Below are 15,875 nucleotides of genomic sequence, written 5' to 3'. Positions count from 1 at the left end.
AAATTTAACGTCTAATATTAAAATGTATGTTTTCTCCTTTAACACTGCCCCTTTAAATTCTTTGTCCAGTTCATGAATAATTCATTTGATTTTATACGATTTATTTGAAAGAATTAAAAAGAACAATTTCATGTCTATCCTTGTATTTTTCATCTGCTCAAGGTTGATAAGGGTTTTAGTAAGTAATGCAATTACTTTTCAGACAGAGTAATTAGTACAGTAATCTAATTACACTTTATAAGATGTAATTAGTAGTTAGTAATTATTTTTTGCTGCTTGTTCAATTCAACTAAAGCAACACAAATCTAGAAAATTTGTTACAACTTGATTTCACTGCGTTCTATCCATTTAAATGTGTAAAATGGATGTTTACTTAATCCATTTGAGTTTGAATTCTTTGATGTGAATTATTTTTGTGGTGCTGAAGTAGCATTGATGAAAATATGCAGGCGATTTCTATTTTCCAGCATGCTTTGCATGCGATAGGGAAAATAAATGTTCAAATTAAGTGTTATTTGATGCGTTTTTGTACAAGATGAATATAAAGGAGGATACTTGTTAGAGTTTAATGTTCTTTGTTGAGAAAATGCTGTGCTAACCATATAATATTTACTAAACTACACTCTGTAGTGCTTCCGAAATGTAGCATGCTAACATTCACTTTAACTAGTTAGAACATAAAGAAATATGTGATTTATTTGAGTTACATTGACATGTAGTTCACAAAATGTTTGTGTTGAGATTACATAAGAATTTTAAGTTAAGATAACTTATTTTAAACAAGTGGAAGCATGATTGAATCATGTTTAGTTAGAGTTATTTTAAGGAGTGCAGTCCAGTCTTATTCTAATGCACTAGACTGGAGACACCCAAACTGTGTCCAGGTGTACCTACGAGAATTGGTGCTGTTTTGAATGTCACACTGAATATTGATTTAGCTTTATTATGTTTACTGGACTTTGTATGATATTAATTGATAAATGAAAAATATTTATGTCATTATTTTTGAAGACACTTTTTACCAGTGCTTAAAACTTTTGCACAGTATTGTACATATATACTGTATATAACAATATTTGAAATTGCTGAAATATTTTGTGCAATAAAAATGAGAAAAAATACTAAGTGATATAATAAAGACAACATGTTGTTTGCTAAATTTAATTATTGATGTTTATGTTTTATAAAAGAAAATATAAAGCTGACTTATATTGTGAGGGGTCCTTCACAAGGGATCATCATATTTGGGTATCCTTGGCAACAAAAAGTTTGATAACCCATGTTCTAGTCTAGTCTTTGTTATTTCATTTACATTATAATAAACTTCAGTTATTTTAGACATATTTAATTGTACATAACACTGTATTTTACTGGATATTGCATTTTTGTGCTACAGTCCACCATACCTCCTATCTTCATCTGTACCCTAGTCTGTCTCTTCTACTCAGTGTGTCAACAAGTAAATTGCAGAGATATATTGTGTTGTAAACTCATGCTCAGCAGACTTTAACATGCACAACAGCGCCACCTGTCTGTCTTCATCTTTCTCACAAATAGGCACAGAAGGTTGTTGCTGGAATTTAGCAAATAAAATGTAAAAGTGTCTGAAGCAACAGCTATTAGTCATTCAATGATCTCAGCATCTATCTACTCTATATTTGTCATTGCTAGCGTTCATATAATGTATTCTGATATGAAAATCCCATATTAAGGACTAATACTCTTCAATCAAACATAACGCAAAGCATTTTTAAGGTTTGCGGGAGAGAACCGAAAACATCTCTCTCATTTATTTGTACAGTATTACACTGTTATAAAAAGTAACAGCGAGGGAAGAGGAGTGAATGCTACCAGGAAATTTCAGCAAACTGTTGATTTCACTGGCATCAGAAACAAGACATTTTACTCAAGGACGTTGTCTCTTTACCAGGAAGCATCGTAGGATCCACAAACGGCATGCCTAAGATTATTAGACTGTCTTCTGGCATTTTGGTTGTACATAGAACATAGAGTACTTAAAGGATTCACAGCAATAAAAGGAGTGGAATAAAAACCATGTACACCAAATGGGATTTAGGAAGGATTTAAGTTTGTGTGTACATTAAGATGCTGATATTCTCTACTTTTGGTCTTACATTTCAGATTTGTATGCATAATGTTTATGAACAAAATCTTCACATACCTCCAGTTTTGTCAGGTGTAAAACCACCAATTTAAACATGTTCCAACAAGGAAGTCCCTTAAATCTTTGTTTGGGCCCATCTGCCAAATATCGACTTTTTAACTTTTGACTGATTAAGTAGCGGAGTGTAATATTGAGTCCAAAAATATCCCAGTGGACTGTGAGGAAAAAGATCATGCTGGGCTGACAGAAACCCAACACCCCATCCCAAAGTCTGAATTAAGAAAATCTGATTCAAAAGAACTTGACTCCTTTTCCATCATCCATGGTGATCATTTCTGCCTTCCCTTCAGCCTGTAGGGCCTGCAGAGAGCGTTGCAACATCCAATCCTCCAATCCATGAAATTCTGAAAGATACAGTCTAATTATCCACTTAACGAGTGCCAACCACTGAAACTAGGCAAGTTCGGTGGTATGTCAGAAATATTGTGCTGATGTAGTTCAAAGTTTGATCAAAACATTGTATGTTAGAAATAAAAATATGGCAAACATATTTCCATACCTTCCTTCTCGGTGTCATCCCCATTAGTGAGTTCATAAAGTGTAAACACTGTGTTGACCATACCATTTTTGGAAACCTAAAAGTAACAATTGGGAAATAAATAGATTTTACAATAAAACATGCTAACGATACAGCTCATTTGCATCATATAAACAATATGAACAAGGAGTTTAACTGTTAAGTAAGCATCTGGAGAGTTCAATTAGGCCATCAACTGTCAACTATGGAATAAGCGTTTTTTATATATATATAAATAAAAATACAAATAAAACAAGACAACTAACGTGTTACAAAGAATTTAAGTAATCAATTATAACTAATTTTATGGGGCACCAAGTGTAAAATGCCTAATTTTGTGGGCTTACATGACACAAACAGTATTTCAAGATGAAATGCAATTACACCTAAATGCTTTACACTTAAAAAAGTTCCTTACATTTCGCAGACACAAGGCTGAATATATTTTTCATGTTGTGGATAGCAAGAAACACCTTTTGTGGACAAAATGCACCCAGCACGTAATAAATGCATTTTGTTGATGAAAGGTGTTTCTTGCAATCCACGACATGAAGTATATTCATACTTAATTATGGAAGCCCATTTCAGCCACATACAAAACAAAACTGTGCTTTAGTAAGTTAAAAATATGATATAAAGTCATAACTTTGAGATAAAAAAAATCATAATAATGAGATGCTAAGTCAGGCAAATAAAAATTTGAAATTATGAGATAAAAAGTCATTTATGAGATGCTAAGTTATAATTATGAGACGTTAAGTCAAAATTGAGATACAAAGTAATATTCATGAGATGCCAAGTTGTAATTTTGAGATAAAATGTCATAATAATGTGATCAACTCATTATAAGTCTTTTTGTTGAAATAATGTCAGAATTATGAGATTAAAAAAAAGTAATAATAATGAGATAATTAAGCAATAAGGCATGAGAGGCCATGCTATATTGTGAATATAGTCATGGCTGAAGGGCGTTGTTAGGCACAGCATGACGCAAAGCTTCACCATTCAACTGTGACTAGATTCACAAAATGGCACAGTCTTGAGTGCCTTATTGCTTTTATAAAACGGTCAACATATTAAAAATATTAAGGTCACAAATGTTTGTTAAAATTGTATATTTTGTAAGTAAAATCATTAAATGCCATCCTTCTGCCAGTCTCTGGCAGTAAACAGTAAACAGAACGTTGCTAGGCAACATGAATACCTGTCAGCTATGGGTGTTGTGGAGTGAAACAAATACAAGTTCTGTGAAGAGGTCAGAGCTGTGCTTTATGAATAAAACACCGCTGTTGTCCAATCATCATCCAGGACCAGAACTATCCGTTTTACAAAAAGTCATAATTATGAGATAGTTAATTAGTCATTTAGTGATTTTATGCCATGCCAGCTTCTAAGGCTATTTTCATGGCGATAAACAAGTTAAAATATTTTAGTTTAAAAAAAAGTTTGAGTGATTTAAAAAAAAAAAAATACATTTTTTAAAGGAGCAATATGTAACATTGACATCAAGTGTATAAAATGGGTACTGCACTCCAAATTCAAAATATTGGAGAGAGTTGTCTCCCTAGCCGCCACCTCCCCAGATCCCAAGCTCCGGTTGCCAGGTTGAGGACACACAACAGGAATGAGCAAACTGACAATGGCAAGCGACGAGCCTTACAGTGTAAGTTTATCAGATAATGTATCCGTTTCCAATGTTTTTTTATTGTTTGCAAATTACAAACCAGCTCATGTGGATTTTTTATAACTCCACATGATGTTAGCTAGATGTATTGTTGGCTTCCATGGCAGCAGCGCACTCTGTTGCCCACTAACTCGTTTCAAATCTGGCAACCCAGGGTGTCAAAAGAGTGAACTAGCCAGTCTCCAGACCTTAATCCCATAGAAAATCTGTGAAGGGAGCTGAAGGTTCGAGTTGCCAAACGTCATTCTCGAAACCTTAATGACTTAGAGAAGATCTGCAAAGAGGAGTGGGACAAAATCCCTCCTGAGATGTGTGCAAACCTGGTGGCCAACTACAAGAAACGTCTGACCTCTGTGATTGCCAACAAGGGTTTTGCCACCAAGTACTAAGTCACGTTTTGCCGAGGGGTCGAATATTTATTTCCCTCATTAAAATGCAATTCAATTTATAACATTTTGGACATACGTTTTTCTGGATTTTTTTTTGTTATTCTGTCTCTCACTGTTCAAATTAACCTACCATTAAAATTTTAGACTGATAATTTCTTTGTCAGTGGGCAAACATACAAAATCAGCAGGGGATCAAATACTTTTTTCCCTCACTGTAATAGTTAAAGATACCTAATATAAAGTGGGCCCAATTACTGCAATTATTACCCCAATTAATTTACATTTTCACCAACAACTTCAAAGGTTCAAGATCAAACTCTGTTATTTCAGGTCGAGCTACTATTCAAAACACTCTACTACAAGTCAATGCACAGCCATACTTACTGTTTATCACAGTTTTAGGTTATGCTGTGAAATGCTGAAAGCAGCCAAATAGTAGTGTTTTAAAAATAAACAGGATATTCTCACCCACTGATAAATGAGTTTGCCCCACTCCTCTGGTCTCCTCCACATTATAAGACATCGTGTTTTATTCTTATCCAACCATTCCAGGTTCCCTGAAGTAAAAGCAAAGAGTAGATTTTAACACCATGTTCTCAGTTCCATTTCTCGGAACATGTCTCTTCTTGTCAACAAACACGGCATGATTCACCCCACCTTTCTTTCTCAGCTCTTCAAAAACTACTTGTATAGCTTCAACTGAAAGTTTTCCTGAACAACACGAGTTATGGAACCTAAGCAAAAGTCATGGGTCAAACTATAACCAAAAATAAACAGCCTTCCACATGTTTAAACCACAATGTTTGAGTGTATCAAATGATTAAAAAAAATAAAATGGCACAGGGCTTCCATTAAAGGATACTTTCAATTTTCTTGTTGTTGAACACTGGGCTTTCCTGCGCCTCGAGCACATCCAGAGTGTAGAGCTTCCGGTGGCGACAGTAGGACAGCACGAGCGAGCACCATGCCGCCAGTTGCTTCTGTCTCGTGTCAACATTCGGCTGCAATCTGTAACAGAAAATAACAGCATTACACTGAAGATCCCAATCCATCTCAATTAGGGATTTCCCAATACCGGTATCAGGTGCGATACAGTGCTCATGTACTCATGATCCGATACCAAAAACTGATTATGTAAATATTCAGCACACTAATTAAACCGCAAAAGCTGCAATATAATTATATAGTTTGCATGTGCTGCACTCTTCAAATGTAAGTGTTTGTAAAAGTGAGGAGCTGGTGTTGTGCTGACATAAAGACTCAAAGTGCTCATATATTTAAGAGATCCTTGACTCATACATCATCATTTCCGTCACACGCTCTGTTTGTAGCAGATGACAAAGCAGAGCGTAAATTCACTTTGAAGCATGAGGCACATGCAGACTACATATTTAATTAAATGGCAGCCTTTTGCGGTTAATAATCACTTTGAGTCACGTAGCGAGCGTCTTTTCTGCATTGAGAAGCTTCCATCATAACAACGCAGAAACACTTCAAAATAAAAGCTCAATTTAAATGGAAAAAGACAGAAATGGATCACTACTGTATAGTGGTCATATTCACTGTAATACTACTACTACTAATAATAATAATAGATCAATAGTAATTGTGTTATATTCAAGCAATATCTCACATCTGTGATGCTCTGTTATGCAGCACTTTATTTGACAAAAATAACTCCAATATTCAATTTTGATTTGAGCTATAAGGTTCTGAATAAAAGTAATTCATTTGATAAAAAGAATACAATATTATGCTGTAAATAAATTGTTCTATTTTCATTTGATTAAAGTTTTAATTAATTTAAGCACCATTTTATTGATAAAATTAAAACAAACTTGAATTAATATATGGAATTTAATTAAAAATAAAACAAAAAACATGTATGGGTATCTATGAGTGAGAGGGACATCCCTAATCTCAATAATGACATGTGCAGAAACATCATAAAAATTATCTTCTTTATAATAAATGATTAATTATGCAGGGCTACAATTTGCAATGAAATGGTTGCATTTTGCGGCATTTTGTTTTAGGTCACATTGTTGCGACTACAGATTTGGCTAACTCTCTCTCTCGCTCTCTTTCTTAGGCAGAAATTGATTCATAATACCTATTATCACATCACTACTAAAGCTCTATTACATTAAATTATAATATGCTACATTAGGGGAGTGAGGGAAAATAATAGATTTTTATTAAAAACTTGGAAGTTTATTTTTATACTTTTTTTTTTACATGTGTAGGGTGCTGTTTTTGTTTTTTTTTAAATAACACAATTTAATTTATGGAATTTTGTTATGAAATTGAAATGCGTAAATCCAAAAAACAAGGGTGATAATAAAATATAACTGGTTGATGACTGAACTTAAATCACTAAGAGCCTGACGAAAGTAGTCTCAACTCGGACTCGACTCAAGTAGCAATGTCAGAATAATTTGAACTTTTTATAGATGTTACAGATAACTTACTGTTGTTAAAACCAGTAAATTTACATCTGCATCCTAACGAATCAATGCCTTCCTTTCAAATGAGCATTCCAGTGGGACAAAATATCCAATATTATTGCGAAATTCATTTATTTTTGTAATATATTAATACAAATATCACTTTCATATTTTGTTTGTCTTCAAGTTTTTTCATTTTATAGTACCCAGGCCTACAAATGAACAAAATTAATTATTAGTAGTGAATATGTATAGAATTACATATACATTTCTGGTGCCTCCAAAGATGTTCGCATATGTTGCCTGACAGTCTGAAATTAGGCATCATTTTCAGGAGGTAACCGCATAATTTTTAGGATTCCAGCACATATTGACCAATGACTAACCATGACTTTTCCACTCAAATCTTTACACACTTTATCATTTGTTTTTAATATCATATTTTAATAAAAATACAGGAAATCAAATTTATTTTTTATCCGATTAATCGAAGACACAACCGAAGATTAAACGATCACCAAAATAACCGTTAGTTGCAGCCCTAGTTTGTTTGTTAAATTAGTGGATAAGTATTTAAAGAAATCATATTATAGTTGGGGGCCTGGGTAGCTCAGCGAGTATTGATGCTGACTACTACCCCTGGAGTCGTGAGTTCGAATCCAGGGCATGCTGAGTGACTCCAGCCAGGTCTCCTAAGCAACCAAATTGTCCTGGTTGCTAGGGAGGGTAGAGTCACATGTGGTAACCTCATCGTGGTCGTGATTAGGGGATCTCGCACTCAATGGGGCGCGTAGTGAGTTATGCATGGATTACAGAGAGTAGCATGAGCCTCTACATGCTGTGAGTCTCTGCGGTGTCATGCACAACAAACCATGTGATACGATGCGTGGCTTGACTGTCTCGGAAGCGGAGGCAAATGAGACTTTCATCACCCGGATTCAGACGAGTAACCATTCCACCACGAGGACCTAGTAAGTAGTGGGAATTGCTTGTTCCAAATTGAGCAGAAATGGGGATTAAAAAAAGTAATATTACAGAAACTGGACTAACGAAAATCATCTTATGTATGTAATAAATATTTTAAAGCTGAGCATAACTGTACATACCCCTACCTTGTACGTACATTACCACTATTCTGTTATATGTCCAACATTAATATGTCTATTTATACTCTTACCTTGTTTTATATTCTGTATCTAACTGTAATGTTCTGTGTGCAATTGTTTCTCCTATCACAGAAAAATTGTGTGTGCATTAGAACACTTGGCAATAAAGCTCATTCTCATTCTGAACTAAACAATTTTATTAACTATATAAATCTACAGGGACCTATTAATTTCCATGACTTCTCCAGGCCAATTTAAAGTTCCTGGGGAACTTTCCAATTTAAAGTTCCCCAATTTAAAGTTCCCTACTTGTTGTTATTTTCCATGACCGTGGGAGCGCTGTTTTTATTTAGTACCTTTATATAAATATATATAATTTTTTTTTTTTTTTTTTTCCCCAAACCACAGGACCATTACTTTTCTGTTCAAACTAGCTGTCTATGTATAATCAGTTGTATCAAGGTTAATCCTAATTAATTTACTTCCTTCTGTTTCTTGAGAGCGTAATTCATTCAGTGACAATGAAAGGAATTGACTACTTCCCTAGCAGAACTACAGCTGACAGCAAACAGCGACTTTTTCGCCATACAAAATTCTATTTTTTCACTAGAATGAACAACTCCGACAATATTTTGGAAACTAAACTTCCTTTTCCATCTGCAGACACTGTCGTGATAATGTATGACTTACGTGAAGAAAGGAGGAAAGTTATACTGCCAGGGCCACTCAAAACTCATTGCAGGTTTGTAGTTGTTCTGTTGATGTGTGCTACGTCACTTCCGTTCACCTGTTTCCGGTCTGAATTAAGAGTCACTCCAAATTAAGAGTCCTTTCGTTTACTTTTATTCATTGACCATTTTATCCAAAGCCACTTACATAAATGAGGAAAATAATCCAGTCAGTCATCGAAAATCAGTGACATTTAATCGAATGAATTTTCAAAGAGCTGACATAGTACTACAAGGGGAAATAAGGCATTTCAGTCGGTCATTCGAACGCATGATGGCGCAGTGATCTGATACTCTCATCCGGGACATAAGGCGGATGATGTGAAGGCGCCGAGATAAACAGTCTTCAATGCTCACGTTCAATTATGCAGTACTATTATCTAAAATAATAGCACACTGATGCCTTTTTAGTATTTCACGCAGCTGTTTGTTAAATCGGTTGGAGAACATCTGTAAGTTCAGCCTCTGGTCATTCTTTCCTGTAAATTATGATGTTGTTAAATGATGTTTAACCCCGTCAGCCCGTAAGGCGCCCAACTAGAAATGTAAACAAGTTTAAAAAAATGCATTTGGGTCGTTTTTGAAATATGAAATAATTATTTTGAAATGCAACTGACTCATATGAATATTTTGGGCAGTTTTTGCAGCATGATGCAGTCCTCGCTTGCGGAGCGCGTCGAGTCGATGGCAGTCAATGAACAGGACAAAACTGCAGAAAAGGAGGAAGATCAAGATAGAGGCGAGGACAAAACTGAAACGGCAGAGGACACTAACACAGAGAATTGCACAAGTATGCACTCCACATTTGTCACTTACTAAATGTTATCATGGTATTACCATGCTTGCTGGACATGGTGTTGCCTCCCTCTGGCTTTGACGTTATTGCCGGGATAGTTCACACAAAAATGTAAATTCTCGAGTGAATTTACTCGCTCTCATGCCATCCCAGATGTGTGTGACTTTCTCTCTTCTGCTGAACACAAACAGAGATTTTTAGAATAATATTTCAGCTCTGTAGGTCCTCACAACGCAAGTGAATGGTGGCCAGAAATTCGAAGCTCCAAAAAGCACATAAAGGCAGCGTAAAAGTAATCCATAGTGATATGATATAGTAAGTGTGGGTGAGAAACCGATTAATATTTAAGTCTTTTTTTCCCTAAAATCTCAACTTGCACATTCTTCTTCTTTTGTTCTTGGTGATTCACATTATTTATGCATATCGCCTCCTACTGGACAGGGAGGATAATTTATAGTAAAAAAGGACTTAAATATTGATCTGTTTCTCACCCACACCTATCATATCGCTTCTAAAGACATCCTTTTTAACCACTGCAGTCATATGGATTATTTGTATGCTGCCTTTACTTTCTTTTTGGAGCTTCAAAGTTCTGGTCGCCATTCACATACATAGCTGAAATGTTCTTCTAAAAATCTTTGTTTGTGTTCTGAAGAAGAAATAAAGTCATACACATTATTACACACGAACATACACACGAAACGATTAGACATTATCGCAACGTCGACATTAAAGAAATGTTGGCAAAAAGTTTTGTTGTCGAATAGTCATTTGATCTCATTTAACGTAACACAAGATCACATTAAACTCTAACGATGACACGCGAGAGCAGCACCGCAGTTCCCGCCTGACTGAGGAGAGGAAGAATTACACAGCTCACAGTCCAGATGCACTCCAAACTTTCGAAACAGCTTTAGCTGAAGTAGATCGCAAAGTATGAGGGAATTATAATGCAGAAATATTCAATTAGTAAATACAGAAGCACTCTCGTTGTGGAATATGTGGAGCCGGAACTGCTGCTCCACTGAAGCAAAACTTGCGAGTCGAGCATCTTTAACGGAAACACCCCAGCGTTAAATCTTAAATGCAGTTATATTTAATGTTTTATAGCTTTATTAAAGTTTAAATAATAAGGAAGCAGGTCATGCAAATAACTTCAAACTCTGAAACTGGCATTTCTCTGTGCGGTCAGCACCTCTTCTATGAGTTCCGCAAATTTTCCGATATAAGAGGGAGAGATTAAAACTGCACCTGGCTGAGTCACACTCTGTCGCGGGGATCCCTCGAGCGCGCACACTGAATGCAGCTAGATTATAACGTGATGGCTCGTGACTTATTGAATCATAATATATGTCACTGAGCATTTCTTATCGTGAAGAAAATTGGCAATAAGCAGCTTTATTAATAAGAGAGAGTTTGTTTTTCATGAGTTAAAGATGGATTGAAGTGAACAGAAAGGTGAGAGAGGGTAATCGCAGAATAGTTGAATAATCATTCTAATAATCATTAGATTAATCGATTATCAAAATAATCATTAGTTGCAACCCTAATACACATCTGGGATGGCATGAGGGTGAGTAAATCAGAAGAAATGTTTGGGTGAACTATCCCTTCAAGGTACTCTGGGCTCAACAGTAAGAATCAATCGGGCTTGTAGAATTTTACATGCCCTGCCACAAAAAAAAGATGTATATATGTGCCAGGAATAATATTTTGAATATTATACGTTTTATGGTTTTATTTGTTTTCTTTACAAAAAAATATTTGCTGGAAAACGATGGCGATGCAAAAAATTATCATTTTAATCCTGTTCTAACTAACGCTTCAGCAACCTTTTTGTAAGTCTTTAAAGTGCCACTTTATATTAATAATATTCTTTTTAACATAAACAGATGACACACATCAGCTTTAAATCATTTCCTTTTGATTTTGGTGTTGGATATAACCTGGACATGTTCTTTATGCATGTTTCATGATATTCCTCCATATATCTAATAATCATCTGTTACTGTATCTCACTATACATGATCCTAAGAGCAGCACAATTCATGTGTATATGTTATGCTCCCGTTTCTTCCTCTTCCACACTCTCCATCATGTATGAAAGATGTAGAGGGAGGCAAAGAATCCATGGAAGTACAGGAGACGAAAGAGGGTATAACCACTGATGGAGAAATTAATGGAGGTGGAGGAGACCACCAGCAGGCGGAGGAGGACTGGGAGATGCCCTACAGCGATGAGGAGATGGAGGATCCTAAGAACTGGATGCCTCCACCAGAAGAGATCAAACGGCTATATGAGCTGTTGGCCAAAGGAGAAGCGCTTGAGTTGAAGTGGGTCCCTCTTCCACGTCGACTTCCGACCCCTCCACGCACTCCATCGCCCGAGAGAGATGGAGAAGACTCACAGGAGGCTAAACAGGAAGAGAGTGAGCACAAGTGAGTGGTCTTAAAGGAATAATAGTTCACTCAAAGATGAAAATGTCCTAATGTCGCACCAAATTAGCGATAGACAGATATACTGGCCAGGCCAATTAATCAGCCGATATTTGGCCATTTTGCGATTATCAGCCAATAACAAGTGTCGGCTTGGCCGATAAACAGAAGTGCTAACTTGCCCTTGTGTCAGTTCCAAAATCTGTCAATAGATTTGTCAATGGATAGCAAAAAAATTTTTTTATGAAATTACACAGAAATTGACTTGATTAAAAGAACTGCATAAAGTCTCACAGATACAAATTATGCGTTTTCCGTTTCCATTGGATTCCATATTAAATGTTTTAATTAAATGTTCAAATGGTGTTTAATCAAATTGATACATACAGTTTTAATAATAATTATTATTTATTTTTACAAAAATTACAATATTATTTTGCAATAAAATGTTGCACAACAGAGCTTCACAGCATGACATTAATGAAAACAAAAAGAAAGTCTGATTAGCTATGGCACAAAGGCTGCTTGCATTTGTGACATTGCTTACAAATAATAATACAACCATTTAATACTACATAATTGTTATTATGAGTATTATTGCTACTTTTTGAATATAAATTGTTTATACAGTAGTTATATTTTTCTGTCTTCAATTTTACACATCCATTTGAATAGAGATTTCATGTTAGCTGGACTTTTATTTTGACAGCCCTTTGAGTTCTTCCTGTTTTTACGGGTTTATAATTTCAAGCTTCCCATCAACTCTTTCCCCGCCAGCGTTTTTAAAAAAAGTTGCCAGCCACCGCCAGGGTTTTTGATGATTTTCGCTAAATTTAATGGGCCGCAGAATATTTTCTTCCATGAATATATGAAGATGCTATATATCAAAATAAAGATCTGAGCCTCTGCTTTTAGGCAAAAATTTTTATTTTATTAAAAAAAACGATTTTATTTTATCTTCATTTGTTCTTTTTTTATTGCCACTTGAACAGAGGTAGGTTTTGTCAAAAACAACATTTCGGACAAAAAGCTGAGAAAAAGGCATTTTTATCAAACAAGTGCTTTAGTATTAGTATGGTGTTCCACTTCTTCACGTTTGAGACGATCGCTGTCTGTTTCTTTGATCAAAGAGTTGCGTACTCTTTCAAAACATGCGTGCGGGTCTTCCTTACCGTATACCACCTAAAACACGGATACCCGGAAAATTCCGTGTTTGGCGGGGAAGCGTTTTTTCATAAAACCCGGAAAATTCCGTGTTTGGCGGGGAAAGAGTTAATGCTGGGATAGTCCAGTGGTGACTCTCGAGCTGAAATCTCTCAGCTGCACTCGAGGAGTTCATTTTAAGTGTTAACAGCCGTTTATACTCTAAACACACTGCATGAAAATGAAGCACCAGTAGTGTGTGTTGAGTTTGTGTGAGTGTATGCACGTGCGTCTGTGTGTGAGGGTGTTTGTGGAAATCATATGACAGCGGAGCGGCACCTCTTGTCCATTCTGTAGCATGCAGCACATGTGACTGTATGTAATTAAATTACATCCTTCTGCTGTTTAATGATCACACTTGGCCATATCCAGAGGTTTTTTATATTTTCAAAAATTGTCATTGATTTCATCTCAAATTTGTCCCTTCTCAACTCATTTAGCCAATGACAGCATTAAAGTGGTACCGGAATTAGCAACAAGATGATATCGTACCGCTTACATTTTATTTGGTATCGCAATACTTCATTTGTAAACCACGCAGCCCTAGTGTTCATGGCAGACAAATGCGCAAAGAAAAATCAATTTGCCATTATTCGAGTAGATCTTTTACTAGCTGGTGCAGAATGAGTACTCGATTAGCCGATTATTCATGCACATCCCTACATAAAACGACAGTAAAAGTAATCGATGTGACACATGTACTGTATTTCAAGTCTTCTCAAGCCATACTATCACTTTTTGTGAAGAATGGATCGAAATTTAAGTCGTTTGGTCACAAGACATGCAAGAAACAATGATGTTATTGACACCCAACCTGCATCATACTCAGATCATCAGGGATTTAATTTGTGAATAAAGACTTCATTTCAGTAAATTGTTTTATTGGTCTGTTACTACTAATGAAGCACCTCCATCCTCTTTGTTAGGATTTATCAAATATTTCTAAACAACATTTTTACATTTCTCTGTGTATTTTCTCCAGGGCCCTCTCACCAACGGAGTTTGATTTTGATGAAGAGCAAACTGCCTCAACTCCTAAAAATGCTTTTCTCAATCGGCGAAGAACACCAGGTATGATAAAAAAAAATTCAGGATGTATCAATTTGGGAACAAAAAGTCATTCATGCTGATATGTATCGTTGCTTCTCTCATCTCCAGGTTCTTCAGCCCGCTCTTCGGTCAAACGTGAGGCTCGGCTAGACAAAGTGCTATCAGACATGAAGCGTCACAGAAAAATTGAGGAGCAGATTCTAAGGACGGGTCGTGACCTTTTTAAAAGTGATAAAACACGGCCAGGGCTTGCCGCTGTTCAGCCCTTATCGCCAAACAGTCAGAGGGAGCGGGAAAAAGAAAGGGAGCGAGACCGTGACCCCAGCACTGTCTTCAGTCCCAGACAGAGGAGATACTGAGGGAAAACGAGAAACAGACTTTTTGAAAGAACAGCCATTTTTTTAGGGTTTAAACCCTAAACATGAGATGCTACTATTATACTGATGTTGTCTTTTTTTTATTATTATTAAAAAAATATATCTTTTCTACATTGTAAATAAATGTCTTGCCTAGACCCTGGTCTCCTGCTGTTTATATATATATATATAATTTTTTTAGGCTTTAATCATCTGTACTTCATCTCCATTTACTCATTCAGCATTTCAGGTCATGGAAAACGTGGACAGATCAGGGAGTTTCAAAGTTGTTGTCCAGGCCAGTAAAAGTTGTGGAAATGAGCACAAATAAGAAAATAAAGGAAATTTCTATAATGATTACACATTATTACAGCGTAAAATACAGTGGCAAGAAAAGTATGTGAACCCTTTGGAATTACCTGCATCTACAGTTGAAGTCAGAAGTTCACATACACATATTTGCAATATTTGATCTCAGTGCCATTTAAGCATAAAATCATGAATTCTATGAAATCATGCTTTCATTTCGGAGCCCTGGCTTCAAAATTAAAATGTTTTATATTTCCCACCAGATGGCACAATTTTTCTCATGTTCAGCCTATGGAGCAAATACATGCTTTTCCCCTATTTTCTGTTTGCTGTATTATAGAGCACTACAGGCCAAATGATGCAGCTAAAACTGTGTGGATATGTTGGAATGGATGTCAGAGTGTGTGTGAAAAACGTCTAGGTTACGTGTGTAACCTCCGTTCCCTGATGGAGGGAACGAGACGTTGTGTAGGAGAAGCGACACTAGGGGTCTCTCTCTTGAGCGCCGATATATGCCTCTGTTCTATGAAAATAGGCCAATGAGAAGTTGGCAGACGGTATTTGCATATCCCGCCCCCGGACATACGGGCATTTAAGCGGGGCATACATGGGAGTTCATTCAGGATTTTTCTGAGGAGCCGGAAATGGTCCGGCCACAACAGTGGCGGGG

General features: G+C 36.1%; 2 protein-coding genes across 2 annotated transcripts; one reads left to right on the top strand and one right to left on the bottom strand.

The window, feature by feature from the left end:
- Positions 1–1,747: 1,747 nt before the first annotated feature.
- LOC127626980 (vacuolar protein-sorting-associated protein 25) lies at positions 1,748–9,115 on the bottom strand. Its single transcript, XM_052103157.1, has 6 exons — positions 9,019–9,115; positions 5,638–5,783; positions 5,433–5,486; positions 5,244–5,332; positions 2,685–2,760; positions 1,748–2,529 (listed from the first exon to the last, which is right to left on the bottom strand). The coding sequence occupies exons 1-6, from the start codon at positions 9,063–9,065 to the stop codon at positions 2,417–2,419; spliced, it is 525 nt and encodes a 174-aa protein (XP_051959117.1). The 5' UTR covers positions 9,066–9,115; the 3' UTR covers positions 1,748–2,416.
- A 250-nt stretch (positions 9,116–9,365) lies between these two features.
- LOC127626979 (PAXIP1-associated glutamate-rich protein 1-like) lies at positions 9,366–15,048 on the top strand. The gene is made up of 5 exons (XM_052103156.1): positions 9,366–9,508; positions 9,695–9,846; positions 11,960–12,290; positions 14,473–14,561; positions 14,649–15,048. Exons 2-5 carry the CDS (start codon positions 9,705–9,707, stop codon positions 14,897–14,899), a joined length of 813 nt encoding a protein of 270 aa, XP_051959116.1. The 5' UTR covers positions 9,366–9,508; positions 9,695–9,704; the 3' UTR covers positions 14,900–15,048.
- Positions 15,049–15,875: the final 827 nt, after the last annotated feature.

Source organism: Xyrauchen texanus, chromosome 33, assembly GCF_025860055.1.
Source record: "Xyrauchen texanus isolate HMW12.3.18 chromosome 33, RBS_HiC_50CHRs, whole genome shotgun sequence".
In the NCBI taxonomy this organism is placed as follows: Eukaryota; Metazoa; Chordata; class Actinopteri; order Cypriniformes; family Catostomidae; genus Xyrauchen; species Xyrauchen texanus.
Note: the sequence above shows the minus strand (reverse complement) of the source record. Positions and strands in the feature narration are given on the sequence as shown.

Coding starts and splice junctions, on each gene's coding strand:
- LOC127626979 (XM_052103156.1), top strand. CDS start 9,705: ATGATGCAGTCCTCGCTTGCGGAGCGCGTCGAGTCGATGGCAGTCAAT. Junction 9,847..11,959: donor TAACACAGAGAATTGCACAA/GTATGCACTCCA, acceptor CATGTATGAAAG/ATGTAGAGGGAGGCAAAGAA. Junction 14,562..14,648: donor CAATCGGCGAAGAACACCAG/GTATGATAAAAA, acceptor TCTCATCTCCAG/GTTCTTCAGCCCGCTCTTCG.
- LOC127626980 (XM_052103157.1), bottom strand. CDS start 9,065: ATGAGTTTTGAGTGGCCCTGGCAGTATAACTTTCCTCCTTTCTTCAC. Junction 5,784..9,018: donor AACTTTCCTCCTTTCTTCAC/GTAAGTCATACA, acceptor TTTCTGTTACAG/ATTGCAGCCGAATGTTGACA. Junction 5,487..5,637: donor CAACAACAAGAAAATTGAAA/GTATCCTTTAAT, acceptor CGTGTTGTTCAG/GAAAACTTTCAGTTGAAGCT.